The 22,968-nt window shown below is 29.6% G+C and overlaps 2 protein-coding genes across 7 annotated transcripts; one reads left to right on the top strand and one right to left on the bottom strand.

Annotated features, from left to right (window-relative positions):
* Positions 1 to 495: 495 nt before the first annotated feature.
* Positions 496 to 2,067, bottom strand: LOC129906544 (actin-like protein 6B). Its single transcript, XM_055982338.1, has 2 exons — positions 1,722 to 2,067; positions 496 to 1,645 (listed from the first exon to the last, which is right to left on the bottom strand). Exons 1-2 carry the CDS (start codon positions 1,921 to 1,923, stop codon positions 567 to 569), a joined length of 1,281 nt encoding a protein of 426 aa, XP_055838313.1. The 5' UTR covers positions 1,924 to 2,067; the 3' UTR covers positions 496 to 566.
* A 1,844-nt stretch (positions 2,068 to 3,911) lies between these two features.
* Positions 3,912 to 22,218, top strand: LOC129921007 (TGF-beta receptor type-1). Of its 6 annotated transcripts, none has more exons than XM_056002608.1 (8): positions 3,912 to 4,603; positions 4,679 to 5,041; positions 9,844 to 9,958; positions 12,632 to 12,756; positions 16,501 to 16,725; positions 16,788 to 17,021; positions 17,075 to 17,598; positions 17,654 to 22,218. In XM_056002608.1, the coding sequence occupies exons 1-8, from the start codon at positions 4,492 to 4,494 to the stop codon at positions 17,828 to 17,830; spliced, it is 1,875 nt and encodes a 624-aa protein (XP_055858583.1). In that variant the 5' UTR covers positions 3,912 to 4,491; the 3' UTR covers positions 17,831 to 22,218. The 6 variants fall into 6 exon arrangements, with proteins under 6 accessions (XP_055858583.1, XP_055858582.1, XP_055858580.1 ...); XM_056002607.1 differs by having other exon boundaries at positions 16,498 to 16,725; XM_056002605.1 differs by lacking the exon at positions 12,632 to 12,756 and adding an exon at positions 10,850 to 10,998.
* The last annotated feature ends 750 nt before the right edge of the window (positions 22,219 to 22,968 follow it).

Here is a 22,968-nt window from a genome sequence, read left to right as displayed (position 1 = left end):
ATATGCATAAAATAATGACAAAGTAAAGCCTTAACTACATTGGCTCAAAAAGTGAAAAAGTACAAAAGTGAACATTTTCAAACGTATTTATGTATAGTTTTTAGGGCTGGAAAATTAAAACAAATGATGAGGAAAGCTTATTTTTTGGTCTAAAAAACAATTTGTATACTCTTTTTCACAAACAAATTGCGCTTGCCAGAAAAAAAAATATTTTCACTTTTGTCCTTTTTCAAAAAGTGGTGTATGTAGTTAAGCCTTAAGTTAGTTAATCAAATAAGCAGAATATTTTGCGAGATGGTTTTACAGAATTCTGCAAAAAATTAAAAAAGGGTTTGGAAAAGCGCTCGCTTTTAATTCTCTGCAGAATTTTGTAAAATAGAATTATGAAAAGCAGAATTTTGAAAAACAAAATATTAAAAAGCAGAATTTTGACAAAAGAATTTTACCCCGACAAAATTTTGACCCCAACACAAAATCAAAGATGACGCATTTTTTTTACACAAAAATGGGTTTATATTTTAATTTTTAAGAAATAAATTTTGTTAAATGGGAAAAGTTACATAAATTTAAGGGCATTTGCGCTCGACTTGACTCTTGCCAGATTCCTCATACTCTTGCGACGAAATCCACATCTGTTGGAATGTTCCTATGCTTGCTAGAATCGATCCTCCAATCCAAGCTCCAAATCTACGTTCCACACTGCCATTTGCCGAGATCATCTTTAATCGAGTATTGGATGGTGCTCGGTGCTGGAGGTCTCTATTTAGACGTTCTGGGAAGCCCTGGAGAAGAGTATTCCCGCCAGTGACGACAACAGAACCAAAAAGCGATAGTCTAACATCAGCATCGCACATTCCCACACTTGTCGAAGCCAATTGACCGGCTCCCAGCATAGTGTGATCGAATAGGCTCTCAGCCAACTTGAATCTTTCAGAGCTGAATTCCTGATGGTAGCCATTAGGGAATTCGTAGTGAACTGAGGGAATCTGAGCAGCCACTCGCTCATCGTAAGGATTCTCCAAGACTTGTAAAATATTCATTTGGAAATCTTGCAGTAAACTCTTTTGCATGTAATTCTGCCAAGATTGAGTCAGATTGTCTGGGAGCTTGCGCAAAGTGCAACGAGCATTGTCACGCTCCTTGACCACATCTTTGGCAGCGATTTTATAAACTGGAGTAAGATCGATTCCTTGAGCTTCCAAGTATTGTCGACATTGTAGAGACAGGTAGTCTCCACCTAATGGAGACTTGACAACAGCCTGGGATAGAACGAATCCCTCGTGAACTGGAACAGCCGAAGTGTGAGTTGCTCCACTGTCCACAACGAGAGCTGAAGCCCGCCCACTTGCAAAAGCAGCTAGAACAGCATTCTTTACTAAAAAGAATGCTGGAACATTGTATTTCTCAAACATTAGTTCGGTAAGTTTCTCGCGATTGTTGCGAACGTTCCAGGAAGCTTCTGAGAACAAAACCGGATGATATTCGGGTTCAGATTGAATGACCTTGGAATAAGTGTAATCAATGACTTTTTCAAATAGATCCCAATTGTCAATCATGCCATCTTTCATGTAAGTTTGAATTTCCATATTAGCTCGTGGGACGTTGACGTAAGTGGTGTCAACATAGTATTTTCTAGCATCGCTATCTTTTTATTGGTCAAAAATAAAATATAATGAATTTATTGCTTTTTTTTGGAAATATTATATATTGTTATAACTTACTATTTTGAGTGATATTATTATCACTTTTTGTTTCTAAATCAGTTGATGTTTCTGGATCTTCAGGGCCAACGCCGACAACAGATGGAATTTCGGCTTTTGGTGTGTCTTCTTGGGCATAGCCGACACGAAGTGAATGATGGCCTGGATCGAAGACTAGAGCTCCAATTTCATCACCACCATATAACATATTACCAGCACTCATTTTTAAAGAGAAATTGTTTTGTTTTTTGATTTAGTTTATTAGATTTTTATGATTTTTTTTGTTAATTATTTTTGTTGCTGAAGGAAAGAAAAATAAAAGCGTCCAACAACGGCTTGCAAAAATTTTTGTGAACTGTCAAAATTTAGCTGTCAGTTTGAAGTGAATTGAAGTTGGTTGTGGTTTCATGAAAAAGTGTTCCCAATTTGATTTGTTTACAAAAGTAGTGATGGAAAAAATTAATTTTATATGATTGGCCATTGATCTTTCGGTTGGACATAGAAATCAAAATGATGATTTTTTAAATTCATATCATCTCATTTTAATTTTTTTTTCAAGTTATACTTCTTTTGCAGCACTTATAGGTTTCAAATTTGCTATTATTTGACAAGAATCTCAAAGGGATTAAAGCCTAGTACGCAGCTGAGCGAAACGAAATTTTCCATAGAATCTTGAATGAAATTTGCTTTGTTTTGTCTTTGCTCTTAATTTTATTATCTGATGTTTTTTCGAAAATTTTTTTATTTGTATTTTTATTATTTTTATCTTGCTATAATTCCCGATGGTAGACTTCGCAGATACTACTTTTTATACAGCTTGTATTGAGCGTGCTTCAGAATTTAATTGCTTATAGAAGTTCAAACTTGTTTAACAACTTCTGATAAAGTGTTAAAATACTGTTAAAGAAACTTAAACGAAAAAAGCTTGTTTTCTGAAAAGCCTACTTAATAAATTTATACAAGCTTTACAGAAATAACCAAGTTTAGTATTTGATTGTTGGTTTTGATATTGAATAATCTAGCTGGGACACTTTTTGGTTTTGACATTGAATTATTTAGCTCGGACATTTTTTTATTTTGACATTTCTGCTATTTGAACTGATTAAGTTTTTTGACTTCATTAATGAATATACTAGGATGGCCGAGTGGGTAGAGTGGCGGACTGCCACACAGCAGATATGAAGTTCGATTCCTGGGTGTGGTAAAAAAATTACATACTTTTAAAATTATTATCAATAGATATACTTAAAACAAAGGGAAAATATTTATATAATTTCAGATCAAAGGATAAAATTCATGATTTAAAATCAAATAAAAACCTGTTAAAAAAGAATTCTTTTTTGTTTTTGTAGTTTTTTTTTTTTAATTTCGATGTATTAAAAAGCTATACGAGCTCTTCCGAAGCTATCTGTAAAATTTCAAAGCTTCAGTAGAGCTTCGGTAAGGCTTCGTTTAAGATCCTAATAGAGGGTCAAACATGTATAATGTTCTCCTTTTTCCATGCCCAACAACCTTACTAAAGTTTAAAAGAAGCTGAAATGTAGCTTTTGCAATACCTTAACCGATGCTGAAAAATGTTAGTTGGGAAATGTGTAAGTTTTTTATAAATACACATTTTGTACTTAAAAGCTATTTAGAGGTTGTTTAACGTTAAACAACCTTTAAGATTCTTTTATAGGCCACTAAAGGCTTAACTAATGGCTTAACTATACACACACCACTTTTTGACTAGTTCATTTGTTATGTGATATAGAGTATACAAATTGTTTTTAGACCAAAAAAAAGCTTTTTGCGTCATTTGTTTTAATTTTTCATCCCGAAAAACTATACAAAAATGCATTTGAAAATTTTCACTTTTGTACTTTTTCACTTTTTGAGCTAGTGTAGTTTAGGCTTTTGCATGATTTGAAATCAATTTTTGCCCCGTTCCATTGTAGGTGGTAGTTTACTCATGAGTAGATCTAGTACTAGAATTAACACATGATCTTCTACTCGAGGAGATAGGAATAGGAATGTGTAGTTGTTGTACTAGATTTCTACTCACGAGTAAACTACCACCTCCAATGGAACAGGGCTTTTACTTGCAGCAAGTTTTTTGTTGTTGAACAAAATACTTTCATAACGATGTACACTCACCCCAAAATCACCAACTAGAAATGTCATTTGTTTTTCTATCTCACTCTCTTTCTCTCTATCTGTCTCACTTGTCGGTGTCACAAAAAAGAAAATGGCGAATTATTTGGTTGCTGATGGACGGTTGTTCTTTTTTTCTCATTAAAAAAATTGTGTTTTTCTCCAATTTCAGTGATTAACAAAAACCAATTTTAATTCCAAAATCTAATTAAAAACAAACAACAAAAACTTAAAATTCAATTATTAAACAATAACAATGTCTTTATTATAAGAAATTTAAACAAAATCTCACGTGATAAATCGCCACAAACAACATCCCCACAAAAAAAAAAAAAAAAAAAAACAAAAAATCCTTATTGGCAGAATTTTTTATTTTTGCCATTTTTAATTTTTTCTGTTCTCCTGTTCGATTATTTTGATTTTAATAAAAAATCAAATATTTAACAACTAAATAAAATGACTATAAATCCAAATGTGATTGAATTCAAAGTAAAAATACAACAATTTATTGATTGTTTCAAAAAATAATCACGAGCAAAGGAAACGTAATTTGATTTTTTTCTCTTCTATCGTGGTTTTGTGTGTCTCCCAATCACCGCCGTCATCGTCTCCTTCTTCCTCCACGATTAGGTTATTTAGAAAGAAGAGTCGAATAAAAATGCATTCCAAAAGAATATCAAATCAAAGACCATCAACATTTGCAATGGTCAACACTTTGATTCGTTTGTTTGTTGCTGTTTTTGCTCTCCAACAGCTTCCTAATGTTTTTGGTGGGTTAACTCAAAGAATCTCAATTCCACTCTTCCCTAACCTAACCAAACTTTTTTTTGTTGTTTTAAATGTAGGCTATCCAAGATCTACAACAACAACAACAGTTACAGCGACATCATCAAATTCTAGTGAAATAGTAGCAACTCCTCTGTCTGGAGTTAGTTCCACTATCAGCAATAATTTCACTATCGGCAGCAGTTACAAAAATATATCGTCAACAACAATAACAATACAAACAACAACAACAACAAATGCCCCCACAAGTTTGGTGGTGGTTATTCCACCAACAAAATCGAGTGGTGTTCGTGAGAGATCAGCTGCAATAACAATTGCAACAACAACACCCAAATCCAGATACACGGCTGATAGTAACAATGGAAGCGAACAACCAATTCAAACGTTGCCAATGCTCTCCAGTTATGGCAAGAAGAAAGATAGTAAGTATCAAGTTGTTGTTTTTATTTTTTCCTTTAACACACCTTTTTTAGTTAAAAAAAAAAAATCCAATCCACTTCAAAGTGCATTGTAACCTGGGATAACAATCTATCACTGAATTATAAAATAGTTACCCTTCCTCCCCTCTCTTTACCCCTCAATATTGACCGTGAACATAAAAATTGTTAAGTGTTTTTTTTTGAATAAACAAAAACATTTTTATTCGAGATAAGAAAGTTTTGTTATTGCAAACAAGCAGAGCCTGAGTTTGGATTTGCATTGTTTACTCAAAAATATTGTAAACTAATTTATCTGATAACAGGTGCAGATAGATAGAGAGAGGTGATAGGGAAGGGGCGGGTATGAAGATGTAAACAAGATGTAATACAAAATGATTATAAAATTGAAACTTGCCGTTGGGAACACAACAACTGGCATGTGTTGGTAGATTTTAAGAAAAAAAAAAGTTAGCTTTATTTTTTGTAAAATTATATGAAACGGTAATTCCCAAAAACTTAAATTATTTTATTTTTGTTTTTAATTTTATTTAGTTAAAACAAAAACGCCAGAGTAACTTAGGAAACAAAGGAATATTTGAATAGCCACATGCAAACTAGCTCGGTGATCCAATTAGAATTGGATTCAGGCGTTGTGAATTCATTATTTGATTGATGTTTGGGAAAATAGTAGTTACTTAAGTGCAAAGGACCCATAAACACATTATTTCCCTTTAAATCATGAAAACACAAAAAAGATTTATACGCCAGTTTAAAGGAAGACGGCCCAATGAGTCAGTTATAACAATTTATGCATTTAATTAGGAAAAAATGAAATGAATTTATAAGAAAAAGTCCCTTGAATAAACTTCACGGAAAGAGGAAATAGATTGTGTTTTGGTGTGAGATAAGGAGTGAATAAACAAAAGACCGTATTTTCAATTTTAATGTTTTCCACTTTTTTAAAATGGACATCGACGGCATAATTTACAAATTCGACGACATCGTTCGTTAGAACTATCATTACTTTCTTACCTTCAGTCTTCGTTCTCTACCGTTGTAAGACCCTTTACTTCTTCCTCCCTTTCAAGATCGCCTGAAAATAATTAATTTGATAACTTTTATTTCCTATCATTCTATTCCTTCTAACTAGTGCCGTGCAGTATGCATTTAAAAAGACCTTAGGTCTTACAGGCATATAGTTAAAATTATAATAAATTATAAAAAACTTTAGAAGAACGACGAGTTAGAAACTGTCAAACTCTTTAATATTTTTTTAAAATTCTAACCCCTGCATTCTGGGAAATCCTTGCTATTTTTATCGGTCCCCCAAAGTAAATGCTATGGCTCCAATGAATGCCTTACTCGAATGTTGCGGAGTGTAAACTCGAACTTAGACTATTTTGAATTCAACATGCGCACGTCTATTCTTAAACAACACGTCCTTAACTAGTCCCCCTATTCGGGTTTTATATGCAAAATGGCCCGTTTGTATAAAAAAATAAAAAATACTAGCAATATGAAATTAATAAGTATAAACTAGGGGTGTTTTCATAAACGTCGGAAATCTGCGTCAGTCCAATCGTCTTTCTGCTTTGCTGCATTAATGAACACACCAATTCTGCAGAATGTTTGCAGGCCTGCGTTGGTACAATTTTCAGCAGTCACTGAGTGTTCATAAACGTCAGAAAAAAAATATAAAAAAATTACCAAAGAATGAGTTTTGTTTAAGCAAAAAAATATTTCTTTTTCAGTTCCCGAAAATATTGTTTTTAATAACACGAAAAATTTGTAAACCGTGTTACATTAGGGTGGCTAAAAAAAAAATACTTTCTTCTTAAAAAAAATAATAAAAACACCGAGTAGTTAACATTTAAAACAAATTATCTATGGAAAAAAAATATTTTTAATTAGGGTGTTCAAGAAAGTTTTTTTATGCGTTTGAAAAAAAAAAAAATGATTTTTAGTGCACAGAAAGTTTGTTAAGTGCGTTTTTGCTATAGTAATATTAAATTCATGCCGAATTAATTAAATTGAATTTGGTTGAATTCCAAGCTTAAATGTTAAATATACCATTTTTCTGACCCCCTAATTCGAAAATACCTACCCCAATTTTACATTATATTTCATAAACCATGTTTTACAAACTTTCTCTGCAGTGAAAAATAATTTTTGTAATTAATTAAAAAAAAAAAAGTTTGAACCACCCTAATGGAAATTTTTTTTTCTTCGATAATTTGGTCAAAACAATATCCACGTTGATTTTTTTGGAATTCTTCAAGCAACTGTAGAAGATAACATTTTTTAGAGCCACCCTAATACGAAAAAAAATTAATAATAAACTCATTATCTCAAAAAACACGATTTCGAAATTTTGTGTCATTTAAATTTAAATTTTTCGAAAAATGAAAAAAGAAACATTTTTTGCACCACCCTAATTAATATGTTTGCTTTTAATTTTTTTAACAATATTTAAATTTATTAACAAAAAAAAAATCGAATCAAGAGTCAAATAAATTTCTTGAGTTCTGCAGCAATAAAATTTTGGCTGCGCAATCTGCCCGATGTTGACGACATACTGACGTTTATGAACAGCAGAACTGCAGTTGGACTAAGTTAGTCCGATCGCAGATCTGACTTTATGAACACGACTAACGCAGGCCTAAGTTAGGCAGACGTTTATGAAAACACCCTATGTTTGATATGCATAAAATGTGGCTAAAAAACGTTCACACTTTACAATTTGTCAAGTAAAAGCATTTACTATTTTTTTATGCATGTGACCCATTGAAAAGAAAATGGATATTTAATTTTCTGTGCGATAAGTCGTTCTCGAAATATTAAGACCTACTCGTTTTTCAACGCCCCTCAAGTCAAATTAATACGCAAAGTGAGATTTATACTAAGAACAAACCCCTCTTCATTGCTGCATCCAACTTTTTTCATATCCCCTGCATTTGATTCCTCATTGACTGATCCGATACGGCTTACTACACCCCAGATGTAGGTCATTTGTACCATTAGTTTTAAACTATTTGATGTTGATTGCCTCTGCTCTGATTTTTTTTAAGTGGGTAAATAGATACATATTTTGAAAAATTTTTCATAACAATAAACATTTTTTACTGTTTAATATCTGATTGGCAGGTTTCGATGTTTAGTAGATTAAACAACAGTTATTTTCAGATTCTCAGACAACTTTTTATCTCTCATTTTAACAATAGCAGACTTCTTCTTGTTTCCTGCTCTTCGATCTTCCTTCTTATAATTTAGTAATCTTTTTCTCTTATTTGAAAGAAGGACTTAACAACTCTGGCATTGCAAAATTAATTTAAAAACCTCGTTTGTTGTTGAACTGAATTCGTAAGCTGCGTCGACATTATGTTGATCAACAGTGTTTTTTTTAGTTATTGAGCAGCATGCTACTCGTCCACACCCTCAGTTGAGTGTAGATGTGTTATTGTTGATGTTGAATGTCAGTGAAATGTCATTTTTGAATTCAACTTCCATTTCAATGTCAATCAAGCTTGAATATTTTCAACGGCGCAGGGACAAAAGTCCCGAATTTTTTTTTCGGGACTAATGTCCCACTTTATTAGGTCATAAGTCCCAAATCGAATTCGGGAATTATGTCCCACCTTACTGAGACATTAGTCCCGAAAAAAATTGTCCCCCGTATTTTTTTTTTTTTGCATAAATACATCTATAGAGACTATTAGAGACTACAGCTGACAAAATAATAGAACCGATATTGTTTCTCACGATTTTTTTTTTCGTAGTACCAACTCCAATGTAAGGATATAAAAATCATATTGTTATTATTTCGCTTTAATAAACCGAAACGAGGCACATTTTTTTTTTCTGAAAATGAATTGACGTGAAAGAGAAATAAAGCTAAATGTTGAAAAATGGCTTTATTTCTCTTTTGAAAATTAAAATTATACCAATTTTCGAAAGACCCTTATTTCACTTGGGCGGTATTTCATAGCACCAAAAAATAATGTTATGGATTACTTAGTTCCTATATGAACATTTATAGTAAAAATATGTATATAAAATAGTTTTTACTTTATTCGGCACTTATGTCCCATTTTCAAAGTAAAACCTATTTATGCTTTTTATTCGATCAAGATTTGTTATTTCTGCTACCATGTTCATCACCTTATCCTACTGCCATTCCAATTTTCTTCATCGTATGCTAGTGCTGACTTACCCATTTTCCTCCGAAACTTACAATTTTTTTTTTTGATTCTTCTGTGTCTTTTTGTTAATATATCGAGGAAAAGTGGACGTGAATTCTAAGCATTCAAAATGTAATATATCATATAAATTCACTTTCCATTTAGCATTTTTCTATGTTTTATCTAACTTTTATTTTCCCATCCTATTTCTCTGGAGTCTGGAATGCATAGTGTTTCATTTACTCGACACAAACCCACACAGTCGCATTATTACTGTGTGAATAGAAACAAGCCTAGTAGGGGTTAAAGCAGGACTACAATATCTGGGGACTGTTTCTCACCAAACTATATCAACTAAATCAGTTACATTTACTACATCAGCCACCCTTAAAAAAGAATAGCTTATTCCCATTGAATCTTGGGAAATATTTTTTGCGGTCCAATTAGATAATATAATTAATCCTAAAAATCCGTGAGATTCAATGAAACGGACCTTACTTACTTGCTTTTAACTCAAACATGAAAAAAATAAAAATAAATATCTACTATCGAAATTACATCTACCTAATTTATACATTATTTTTTTATATTTTGATTTAATACTTATTTGTTCTGTTTCTATTTTAGGAATCTTAAAATGCCACTGCGACATCTGTAAAGAGAGCAACAATATCTGTGAAACTGATGGACTTTGTTTCACTTCAGTTGAACTCAGCAAAGGAACTGTCACTTTTAGTTACAGGTAAATAAATTTTCTATCTAAATCATCAACATACATTTCTTTACTTTAATCTTTACTGCTTCGAACAAAAAATTAAAATATAATTAAATGAAATTGAAATAAAAAACAAAAAAATATAAACACCACTTAGATGTCTAGATATGTCGCAAAGTTTTCCACCTGGTCATTTCATATGGTGCAACGACGGTAAAAATGGTGGCCCAACAGCTCGACCGGCTGCTAGAAGAGGTGGTCATGCCTGTTGTGGCAACAGAGATTTTTGCAATATAGATTTAAAGCCAGCTATAAAATATTACCCAGAAAATCCACAACAAGGTGTCGATGAAGGTGGGTCAACATAAAACAGCAACAAGAAAAAAATAAAAATTTGTAAACACGCTGAAAGAGACTTAAAGAAGCTCGTCTATCGCCTCCTAACTACGTTTGTTTTTTTTTACAAGATGATCATTGACTGACCACTGCCAAATTCCCTACTAAACAAAAATCTAAAATAAAAAATCACATAAAACCATAAAAATATAATCGATTAAACCAAAAAAATATTGTTTTGCACCAAGCTTTTCCTCCCAGTTGGCGCGTTTGAGTTTTTTTTTCCTGTCTTTTGTTTGAATAACTCAGATTTTTGGTGTGATCCCATTAAGAACAAAAAATATTTAAAAAGGAACAAAGAAGTATTTGCTTCCATTTTTTTAAAAGAAACTAACACTAAATTTAAGACACTAGAATGTATTTTATGGATTGATGATCTGTGGAATCATCGCAGTTAGAGACATTTCTACATGAAATAATCTCTTTATGCAATTTTTCATTTATCATCATCCAAGCTTATTGCATAAAAAAACAAAACATAAGTTATGAAATTCTAAACTTGAAAATAAAAATTCTATCAAGCAGGTGCCTTCCAAAAAAATATGATCTAGAAAGAGCACCCATTGAATGCCTGTCCAATAAGGAGAAAGAGAATGTCTATAGGATCAAGTGTTGTGATACAGACTTCTGCAATCAGGATGAAATTTTTAAAAGGGAATTCATTGGTATAGGTTAGCAATTGCATTTACTTCAATTTATTGCTACTAAAAAAAAAAACAGTTAAAAACTTTTTTATACACACATTTGTTTTTAGATAATTTCTTTCCCTGCGACACTATAATTAGCGCACACAACTTTTATTTTTTTTTTTGTAAAACTTTGTTTATATTTTCATTTAATTACCAATACACTTGTAGTGCACAATTTAATTATATTTTATAACACAATATTAATATTTTTTTCTTTACACTTTTTTTCTTGGAACGATTTTTAAAGCTTTAGAACCAACTTTTTAAGGCACTCGATTTCACTTATAAAACTTTAAGTAATGTAGACAAGCTGCATGAGCTTTAAACTAAAATAATTATTTATTCTATCTATTTTTCTACTATGGTTATGGCATATGTATTATTTTTTTAGAATTAAAGTTGCCTGAAAAATTTTAGTATTTTTTTTTTGTTAAAACCAATATTGCCTAAGTAGTTTTTTTTTTATTAATTCATTTATTGAGTTTTGGTGTAGTTTGTGGTGAAGTGTAACTTGAAAGCAACATTTTTAATTATTGAGAATTTTAAGCTTTACCTAGATTTTAAGACTTATTTCAATAAATTTTTTCAGGTATATTTTTAAAACTCTTTGAAATCTGCTTCTTTAGGAAAGTTTTTTCTCTTTTCAGAGTGCAGCTAACATTACCATTAATATTATTGAGCAGAATAATTTTTAGAACTTCTTCCAAAGGTCGTAGAATTGGTATATTTGAAAATTTGACAATACTGGTCGTAAAATATACAAAAATAGTTTTCTTTGCAAATTGAAGTTAATTTTCTGAAAAAAAGTGCTTCTCGACCATTCCAAAGTAACGGAGAAGACATATTGACTTTGTTTCCAGTTTGTCTCGTTGAAGAAGCAATTTTTTTTTCTTAAAACTTGGTAGGTTTTAAAGGCTCATGATAAAGTTGATTTTCTAGAAGTTTCACGGAAAAACTAATAAAACGTAGTCAAATTATTCACAGATAAAGCGGTAACGGCGCGTACAAGTCTTCTCCGTTACCGTCTTTGTCTGTTAATAATTTAGCGTAATAAAAAACCTTTTCACTTCGATCATTGCCTGACAAAAATATTTAAGGAGACCATGTAAAATTTTCAAGATTTTTCTCCAAGTTCTTACAAAGGCCACTTAAGTAGTATTTTTTACAGTTTTTACCCTCTAGCTAAAATCGTCATAAGTCAACTCAATATTTCATCTTTAGAGGCAAGGAGTAAAAAAAAAACTTATAATCCATGTAATAGCTAGCCGAAAGTTATATCCTAATGTCTTTTCTATACTTATTCAGAAAGTTTGAAGTTTTACTTTCAAAATGAATTTCCTTATTTAACTAATGATCCTTATGTTAAATGTTGTTTTAAATGTATTATTTTTTTTTTCTATATTTTACTAACAAAATAATTAACTAAAAATACCTTACAAAAAATCAATTTACAATTTTGTGGCTAAATAGTATAAATTTTGAAACCAAATAATCTCGACATCAAAATTGGGTACAATAATTATTTCGAATAACCAATTGTACATATTATTTTTTTTTCCCTAAAAATTAATTGAATTAAAATTAGTTAAAAAATTGCTCTTCTACATAACCATAGATGTCTACCCTCAGAAAACCTCTTAAATCCGGCGTGGTGCCATGAAAGCAATTCAGCCTTTTTAATCGAATGTTGTGATAATGATTATTGCAATACAAGAGTCAATTTAAAAGGAGCAATACCAGGTGAGCACTGGATGGATAAGAGATAAGAACAAAAATTTAAAAAAAAGATAAACATACTCTCTATGTTAAATGTTTTACATTAAATGTCTTTTTATCAAAATTTTTACACTACAAATCACTTAATTGAGGTTGAAATTTTTTAAGATGTGGCTAATTTTATCTTAAGCAAATTTGTGGACAATATCATCGTACAAAATACGATTTTATAAGAGGTACCTACCCAAATCATGAAAAAATTAATTTTTTAATTAAGGATTTTTCAAAGAAAAAAAAAATGTAACCTCAATGAAGTGACGCGTAGTGTACATCACAAACAAAAAAGTAAAGCTGTTTAAATACAAAACATAAACAGATTTTTTGCATCATTGGCCCTTTTCACACCAGACCAACAAATATATAAATCTCGAGGAATATTATCAAAAGATACAAAAAACTTCATCTTCGTCGCCGTGTTGTCTAGTCTGTTTTATCATTTGTCCTTCTATGGTATCGTATGTTTTTTTTTCTTTTTAATTTTTTTTTTAAAAATGCTCGTGCGGTTATTCTCCTGTGGATGGATAAAAGGAGCAGGTTCATCTATCAAACATATAATTTTATATTTGTGTATGTATTGTATACATGTTTGTGTTTCATTTGAATGTTTCTATAAGATATAATTTTTTTTTTGTTACTTAAACGCGCGTTAACCTTTTGACATTATTCTTTATTCTATAAAATGTATTAATGTAATAAATGATGTTTTTTCTTTTATAAATATTTTTAAACTTTAAGGCTTGATAGAGGCGATAACCCAAAGAAAGGGTTTTTTCTTTTTATAAATTTCGTTTGACTATGGAGATATGATGACTTCCTCCTTTGATATGGTTTATGAACGGGTTACTTATTTGTTTTGTTCATTTTTAAATCAATACTTTTGTCTGGGAACAGGTTGTTGTTTATTCTCCTTTTTTTTAGGTCGACACACATTGGAGTTGTTTTTTTTTTTTAAATGAAAAGGAAGCATGAATGGGAAAAAATTGACCTACTAGGGTTTCTAGAAACTTTTGAATGAAAAATAATGCTTCGGGTTTTTTTTTCAGTAGCTTTCCACAAGCACAAAAATATATAAGCATAGCCTCTAGCTGACTGAAGAAAATGTGGTAAACAAAATAAAATTCCAATTATAAACAAATATTTAGTTTGAAAGGTTCTCTTTAGTATTTTTTTTTTTTTTCAAGGAAAAGATAACCAAAATCAATATCCATTTTGATTTGTTCGTTAATGTTATAAATTTCGCTTTGTGACCATTTGAAACCCTTTTTTTAGTTTTTATTTGTTTGTTTCAAGTTACCCAAAGAACGTACTTAAATTTCAAATCAAATAGATCCAAAATATACCTCGTTTCGTTATTTACAATTTTTGTAACCTCGAAAGCATACGACGTTTACATAAGCTGTGTTTTCTTGGCATTGATATCCGAATCCCCAGTTGGCGTTTACATGCATTACAAAAACAACACGCAGCTGCCGGTAGGATTAGAAGCTAAACCAAGCTGCGGATAAGATTTTGACGTGCGTGCGTATAAATGTTTGTCCAGTGTTGATATTTGGGAAATCCTACTGCGGATAGCTTTGCCAAAAAAAACACGCCTATTGTTGTTAGTATCATTTGTAATATGTAACATTTTTGATTGCACATAACAAGATTACAAAAAGAATTCATATTCAGACAAACTGAAAAAAATGTGTAAAGTCTAGGTTTTAAATTCAAAGAAAATATTATCTTTAACGATTTAAATCAAACATTATTAATAATCTCGTTTTCTTCTTTGTGGGTCTCTATATGTACAATTCTTACGAAAATAAATAACTATTCTATTTTTATCAATTTTTAGTTAATTTTATTTATTTTTTGATATGTTTTATTGCCAGGAAATGATAGCAATATAAATAATAATAAGATAAGAATAATTCTGTTCTTATTTAAGTTATTATTAGTTTATGATATGAATTTGACTTTTTTTATTTACAGCCAAAAATATAACTAGAATATCAAAATTATAGATGTTGTATGAGTTAAAATAAATGAACTTAATTTCATATCGTCAGTTTCATATGCTTCTATAAACTTAAAGTTTCCATTTCCTTTTTCTCATATTTAATGTATGCTTATGAAAAAGAAAACCATAATTGTTTGATTCTATTTTGTTTCCAATATCAATACCCGTGTATTCTATTGCAACAATTTTAAGAACTTTTTATACCCTAATTCGAAGAGGTTGAAAAACGATTGCATTTTGTATTACTTTATTGACTGTTTATAAAGAGATTTTGTCTCAAATGTCTTACGAATCTTTTTGAATGCCAAATGTTTATGTATGTACGCAGTTGTGCCATAAGTTTGATAAATATAAACAAATGTAATTCCAAATAAAATGAAAATTATAGACTTTGCGCCATAAATAACTGTTTGTCTTTTTTAGCTTTAATCTGAAGAATTCGCAAATTTTGAATTTTTAGATGGATTGGACAATCGATACTTGTTGCAACTTACGATTACAGTGTTCTTCTTTTTTTCCATAGTTTTAAGCCCTTTCCTAGGCAATTGTGTATAACATGGACATTTTTTGTGGCCTTGTTGCTAACAACCCAACAAAAATATTAATAAAGCGCCCTTCGAGACAGATTATCGTTTGCGCAACTGCACTTAAGCTCCGATATGTGTCAAACGAGACAGTGATTACACTGGTCGGCAACGTAAATAGAGTTCGAACCAAACGCTACTTTTCTAAAGGATTTTTGTGTGCTGAGTCCGAAGTCAAAACTTCACTGGCACGTCACGTTTTTGAAATACTTAAATATAAACAGGTCAAAAACTCGTCATTTGACGTCGAATTACATCACCGTTAAGTATTTTTTTTTTTTTGCAATCTCAAAACGCCATATCAAAACATCCTTAACTTATTTATTTTTACCAAAACTGTTTTTTTTCTAAGAGATATTGAAAAAAGAAATTTATGATAAATATCTCAAAATCTTGCTTATTTTTTTTAAAGTAAAGAATGTTTTTTTGAACAAAATTCCAGTTTGCATCTTCTGATTTGTACCTAAAGAAAGCAACATATTACGAAAAAGTACATATTTTTGACTAAACATCAAAAAGAACTTAACTGAAAATTAGTTTTTGGGAGTTTATAGCGAAAATAATGATGAGCTCAAAAACTAGACGTGATTGAATAAATCTGTAAACAGTTTTGAATTCAACACACTAAAGTCAATTAAAATCACTTAAAAAAGTTCTTGCTCCCGACTTATTTTTTTGTCGACAAGTGTTGTGAATTTCAAAAGTAGCTTAGGTTTATCGTAATCGAAGGTTTGTTACGAATCCAACGAATTATCAACTTCAATATTTACTTTATATAAGTAAGAAATAATTCTGTTTTATGAATGAAGTGTAAATATAAAAATTGAATAAATTCAATGTAAATGTTGTTTTAAGTGTTTAACATTGTTTTTTTTACTAATCTTTGCACGCTTTTATTAATACGCATGTTGAAAAAAAAAAAATAACCATAACAAACAACTCACTCAAATGCTTTTGTTTTATTTTCGTTTTTTTTTTTTATTTTCTGTAAATGCATGCTTCTTTTATTTTCCTGCACACTTTTAGTTATGCTTCTTCTTATTTTGTGTACCATTTTATTTTTAACAAATTAAAAACATTAAAAAAAGAAAATATATATTTATGAAACATTTCGTTTAGAAGTTATTCCTGAACCAACCATAAGCACATGGCAATTAGTGTTTGTGATTTTTGGAGCTACGCTATTAGCTTGCCTGTCGATTTTCTTAACTTGGTGCGTTTATCAAAAACGAAAACGATCTGCCAGTGGTCGACCATTTGCCGTTGAAGACTCTGTTTATGATCCAATATTAAATGGAACCACAATTCAGGATATTATTGAGATGACAACATCAGGATCTGGTTCTGGTAAGTTTTTTTTTTTTTTTTCAAAAAGAAACGATTTTTATATTTACTAACTATGTTTCTAGCCGGTCTTCCGCTGCTGGTACAGCGTTCAATAGCCAGACAAATTCAACTGCATTGTGTAATTGGCAAGGGTCGATTCGGCGAGGTGTGGCGTGGTCGTTGGCGTGGCGAGAATGTTGCTGTGAAAATATTCTCCAGCCGAGAAGAATGCTCATGGTTTCGAGAAGCAGAGATTTATCAGACTGTTATGTTAAGACATAAAAATATTTTAGGATTTATTGCTGCCGATAATAAAGGTGAGTTTCTTCTACTCTACTGAATTGATGAAACTAACTTTAATTTATTCTAGATAACGGTACATGGACTCAACTATGGTTAGTTACAGATTACCATGAGAATGGTTCCCTTTTCGATTATCTAACCTCACACACGGTTGATACCAAAACTATGCTTGGCATGGCCTTATCCATAGCCACTGGTCTGGCTCACTTACACATGGATATTGTTGGTACACGCGGCAAGCCTGCCATTGCTCATCGTGATTTAAAATCAAAGAATATTTTGGTTAAAACAAATTTGACTTGTGCTATTGGCGATTTGGGATTAGCCGTTCGACATGTTGACAAAGATGATTCGGTAGATATTCCATCGAATCATCGAGTTGGCACCAAGCGATACATGGCACCAGAAGTGCTAGACGATAGTATTAATTCGCAACATTTCGACTCGTTCAAACGTGCCGATGTGTATGCCTTTGGACTGATACTGTGGGAAGTAGGCAGACGATGTAATATCGGTATGATATATGATGAATATCAATTGCCGTATTATGATGTTGTTCAACCAGATCCCAGCATCGATGAAATGAAAAAAGTAAAACTTCTAATAATTGAATTGGTCAAAGAAATACTGATTTATGTTTTTTTAGGTTGTTTGTACGGATAAAATGCGTCCAAACATTCCAAATCGATGGCATGCATCCGAAGTGCTACACAGCATGGCAAAAGTAATGAAAGAATGCTGGTATCCAAATCCAGCGGCGCGTCTAACAGCGTTACGAATTAAGAAAACACTCGCAAATATAAGTGCCGAGGAGAAAGTTTAAAACTTTCATCATTCAGGTATATAATTTTTTTTATTAAAAAGAAACAAAACAAAATGTAAATGGATTGTACATATATTAATATTAAAAAAAAAAACACATAAAATTCTATTCTTAAGAAAAAATTGAGAGAGCATTATGAAAGAAAGAAAAAAAAAAACATACATATAATTGTGTAAAAATTCTACACACACACACACACATTTATAATTATTATACATGAGTGTAATTTTTAAAAATTAATTTATTTAGATCTTAAAGATTTAAAACAAAAAAAAAATATTTATATACACAAAAAAAAAAAATATGCATAATTTTATAATAATATATTATATACATAGTTTTTAGTTACTTAAGCAGAGTAAACATAGCATCCTGAACTATTTGACTTTTAAGTAGATTGTAAGTTTTTTTTAATTTTTAATTTGAAATTTAATTTAAGACCAAAACATAAAATATGATAAACAAAAAACAAATTATCCTTTATCCTTTGTAAAAAAAAATAAATGCAAAATATCTTGTATTTCTTTTTAACAAGAAATTTAATATAATTCTTTTGTATCTTGTATCTACACTATCCTTTTTTAATAACTAATTTTATAGAATTTTTTTTATTTTAAAGAATTCAATTTCCCACTCAGGTCTATGAAGTAAAAAAAAAAAACAAAAATATATATAACATAATATAAACCTTATAATAATAATTAATCCTTTCTTATTTTGTGTAAATTTTAAAAATATTATATATAAATTCTTTAAATTTTACTATAAACTATGGGGAATTACATGACTCACACAATAAAATGAATGTTAAGCTCAAACTTTGTAGTTAGTGAGACTATTGAGCTTAGCATACGATAAAAACATAGATTGGCTTACGGTACAGAAAAAGTTGTCAAATTTTCAAAGGTCACATTAGACCATTATAATTCTCAGACAAAACAGATAAAATGATAAATATGTATTTTCAAACTAAAAGGGCACAATTGAGGAGCGTTTTTTCAAAACTTAACAAATGTTTTTTTCAAGTTTTTAGAAGAAGGATTTTTGTTTCCTATTTGAATACAAAACCAAATTTTCAAAAGTAGAAACGAGGAGTTGTTTTTTGTTGCAAAGCTAATCGATAGGGTCAACTTTTATTTTTAGATTTGTCCTTATTTTGAATATAAAAACATCGCGTTTTTTCAAAATGAAACAAATCCAGAAGTACACTTTTTTTCTACCCAACAATATGCATACTATACATATGTACCAATGAATTACTGAAATCAATCAAACCATATTAAAACTACAATAGTAATATTTGATTTAAAAAAAAAGATAAGTCTTTCCAACAACAGGCAAAAACCTGCAAATTTAATTCCATATAATTCTAATTCAATACGGCAATGTCTCTATTCTTATATAACGTTAGCAATTAAATGCTTAAGCGACTCGCTACGAATCGACTATTCTGTGTGCCTAAACAAAATATCAAATCAAGCAAAGAAAATTGATTTATTAATTGAAAGTGTCGAAGAATCTATTTTGGAAATTCACCAAATAACTTTTCTCTTGGTATACCAATGAATTCGAGTAGGAACTGTCACGAAAAGAATTTTTTCAGAATGAATGTTTAAGACATTTTCTTAGAAAGTGTCCTTAGTGAAAATAGCATTAATGAAACACAGAATAAAACTTACCTATACTCATATCATTCCATTATTATTGTTATATTTTTCATTATTTAACCATAAATACCAAAAAATAAAAACAAAAAAACACACACTGCCATCTGTCAACATCTTATAGTCTTGCCTGACTAAAAAAAAAAAAAAACAAAAAACATAAAACATAGAAAACAAAAAAAAACTAAAACAAAACAAAAAAATAAAAACGGAAACTGCATCAACATTATTCAAGACTTCATTTCAATAAAAGACTGAAAAATTCCTCTTTTTATTTTTTTCGATTGTTTAACTAACTATTATTTTTATTGTTTGTTTGTTTTTAGTTTGAACTGTTGAATTATTTTAGTTCTTAGCCATTTGTTTATTCTATAAAAAAATATTCTTGTCATTTTAAGTTCTATGTAGTATTTCATTAATAAGTTCATACAAAAGTTACAATGAAAGGAAAATTTTAGATAAATGTATATTAAAGCCATTTGAAATAGATTTCTTTTTTTTCCTTTAAATATGTAACATTTTTAACTTTAATTTTTATTAAGATAATTAAAACAAAAAAACATCCAATTACCTCATCTTCAACATGCTCGCATTTCATACTCATTCATTTCACTATTCATGTATTCTCATTTGCAATTTTTTTTTTTTTTGTTTAAAAAGTTTTGAGTTTATTTTCTTTGACTGAATAACTGTGTCTCATAATGCTTCATTGGGCCAAGATAGAATACCTATATTGAAAAATAAAAACCAAACATTTTGATATCATAACAAAACACTTGTAGACTTGTAAATTATTTCAAATATTTTAAATCTTGAATTCAGTGGTTTTGTAAATTAAATAATGTTGAAATGAAATGAAATCCACATACGACATATAAGTTGTTTTACCTAGGTTTCAACGAAAACCAGAGTCTAGATAACGTTAATAATCTGTACCAACTGCCTTTCTACTCATGTTATGAACTTTTTTAAATGCACTGTGTGCACCAAGAACGTATTTAATAGCGCGAGTCGAAAGTTGTACTGAAATCGAACAATTTGGGAAACACTTGTAGAAGTATTTCTTTTATAAAACTTGAACTATCGCTTTGTTATGCAGTCAAATAATGTGCCAACATCATTTTTAAAACAATAAATCGCTTATAAAAGCCCCAAAAAAATTGATTCGCCAACATTTTTCTAGCCATTCTCAGGTCATGATACGCCTAAATCTATGTCTATCCATAGAGTCGACTTAATTTTTTTTTTTGTTCCCTCAGACTTGGGTTGATTCTTCAAAAAGGTCGTAAAAAATGAAACGATTCTCTTTATTTTTTAATCTGCATAAAACTAGAGGACATATCGTTGCCCGTTCGGTAGTATTGGAACCCTTAAGAGGAAATTGTTTCCAAGAAATCACTAAACTTAGCTATACGAGACACTTTAAAGTAAGCTGCAATAACGATCTCCACCATGACAGAGATGGATTGGAATGATCCAAATTAAGATTTAAAAAGTTTTATTATGCGAATCATTGAAATCCTTGTAAATTAAAAAAAAAATATCTAAAAACAACTTTTGTTTAAATTAATGTAGAAATGAAATAAGGTTAAAATTCTCATCATTCGTACCCGTTTTTATTTTGTAACAATGTCAATCAACAAATCCCCTGGTGTTTAATATCATTTGCATTTAAAATATTTCCTTATTAGGTCTTAAAAAATATATTAACATAATTATATATGTATGTATATCACAAATTAAGGGTAACTTTAAACTCCTATTAACTTGCAAAAATAAATTAAAAAATCCATTATATATACCTAAATGATGATTAAGTGTGATTTATTTATTTTATTGTAAAAATATTATAAAATAAAATAAAAAGAAGAATCCTAATTATTTCCAAGGATAATAAAAAAAATACATAATAAATTAAACAGAGAAAATAACAAAAACAAATATTTATATGCCTACATAGATTATAATGTAAGTGTTATTGAAACAAAACAAAAACAAAGTTTAACAAAATTACATATTATACAGAAAAAAAAATGAACAGAATTTATAAAGAATACAAAAAGAAAGATATGCAAAATAAGAAAAGAAATGAAAAATAAAAATTATAATGTTTCGGAGTTTTGTCTGGACACACCTCCTATTTTCCTATAAACTCATAATAATTGCAAATTATTATTATTATTAATTAAAATATTAATATATATATATTAAAATTAAAAATTATATAAATTATGTCATACATATTTAATATGTTAAAACAAAAATAAATTTAATTACAAACAAAAAAAGAAAGAAAATTTTTAAAGCATGCAAGTGTATTTGTTTTTGTCAAATATAATATTTCCGTGATAAGTTTTTTTTTTGTTTGTAGTTTTTATAATTACTTTAAGTGATAATAAAAACGAAAATAAATACATATTTCAATTTTAAATGAGATTCACACAATTTATCACCTATTAGTCGTGTATAATAAAATTATGCTATGAATAAGATATCGTTTTATTTTTTATTTTTTCGTTGTTAATTAAGTCCATCATCCTTATTGTAGCTTCTGCATTTTTTTTTTTGTTAGTTATTTTTTTGTTGTTTAAGTATGTTAAGATTCTCTTTTATATTAAACAATAAGAAACAAAAAAAAAATATACTATAGTTTTTAAATAAGTTATCGAACGGAAAAAAATATGTGATTTTTTTTAAAAGAATAAATTTGCAAGTAGAAATTAATCACATTGACTTTTTATTTACAACTCTTCTTCATTCTGTAAGTTAAATTGATATCTATTGAATGCTTTCAAAATACTATCTGATCTGAAAGATACAATGGCAATATCTAGGCTTTATGGAGTTATGCTATACGAGTTATCCTACCCTTTATGTAGTTTAATGAGAAAAACATTCAAAGAGTTTTTTTTTTGTCTTAAATGCTGCTTGTTTTTTTGTTGATTCATCTCTAATCTGTCCCAACTTTGCCATCTCTAAACTATTTTGTTTGAGTTATGACATGTCAAAGCACTTCAACTTTTTCAATGTAAGTGGGGAGCCCAGATATCATATTGTTTTTATTGTGGTTGGGGAATTAGCTCGTTTCATTATGTTGTCAACGATAAAAAACATTTGTATTGATTTAAAAATAAAAAAATAGTACACATAAGTCACAGTGACCTACTTGGATAATGCTAACTGCATGATCAACAAAATCGATCTTTTATTATTATTATAAAATGATGTAATCTTAGGTGGCGAATGTAAAACATTCCCATGGATTAAAGTCATCTCATACTTGTGTATTTTTATATTAAAAATATTCGATTTGAATTTCATAACTGAGCATTACGAAGCGATTCGAAAGGGAGCCATCGAATCTTATGGGGTTTTCGTTTGGTAAATTTATATTTTGATCTTTAAATTGATTTTTTTCGTTACGAAACGAATACGTTTTCAGATTGATTTTTATTTGCTATAGTATTGGTATAT

Source organism: Episyrphus balteatus, chromosome 1, assembly GCF_945859705.1.
Source record: "Episyrphus balteatus chromosome 1, idEpiBalt1.1, whole genome shotgun sequence".
Lineage (NCBI taxonomy): Eukaryota > Metazoa > Arthropoda > Insecta > Diptera > Syrphidae > Episyrphus > Episyrphus balteatus.
Note: the sequence above shows the minus strand (reverse complement) of the source record. Positions and strands in the feature narration are given on the sequence as shown.

Excerpts from the sequence above, each read along its gene's own strand:
- LOC129906544 (XM_055982338.1), bottom strand. The coding sequence starts at position 1,923 with ATGAGTGCTGGTAATATGTTATATGGTGGTGATGAAATTGGAGCTCTA. Across the intron at positions 1,646-1,721 it reads TAATAATATCACTCAAAATA|ATAGCGATGCTAGAAAATAC; the intron begins GTAAGTTATAAC and ends ACCAATAAAAAG.
- LOC129921007 (XM_056002603.1), top strand. The coding sequence starts at position 4,492 with ATGCATTCCAAAAGAATATCAAATCAAAGACCATCAACATTTGCAATG. Across the intron at positions 5,042-9,843 it reads TTATGGCAAGAAGAAAGATA|GAATCTTAAAATGCCACTGC; the intron begins GTAAGTATCAAG and ends TTTCTATTTTAG. Across the intron at positions 9,959-10,849 it reads ACTGTCACTTTTAGTTACAG|CAGGTGCCTTCCAAAAAAAT; the intron begins GTAAATAAATTT and ends AATTCTATCAAG.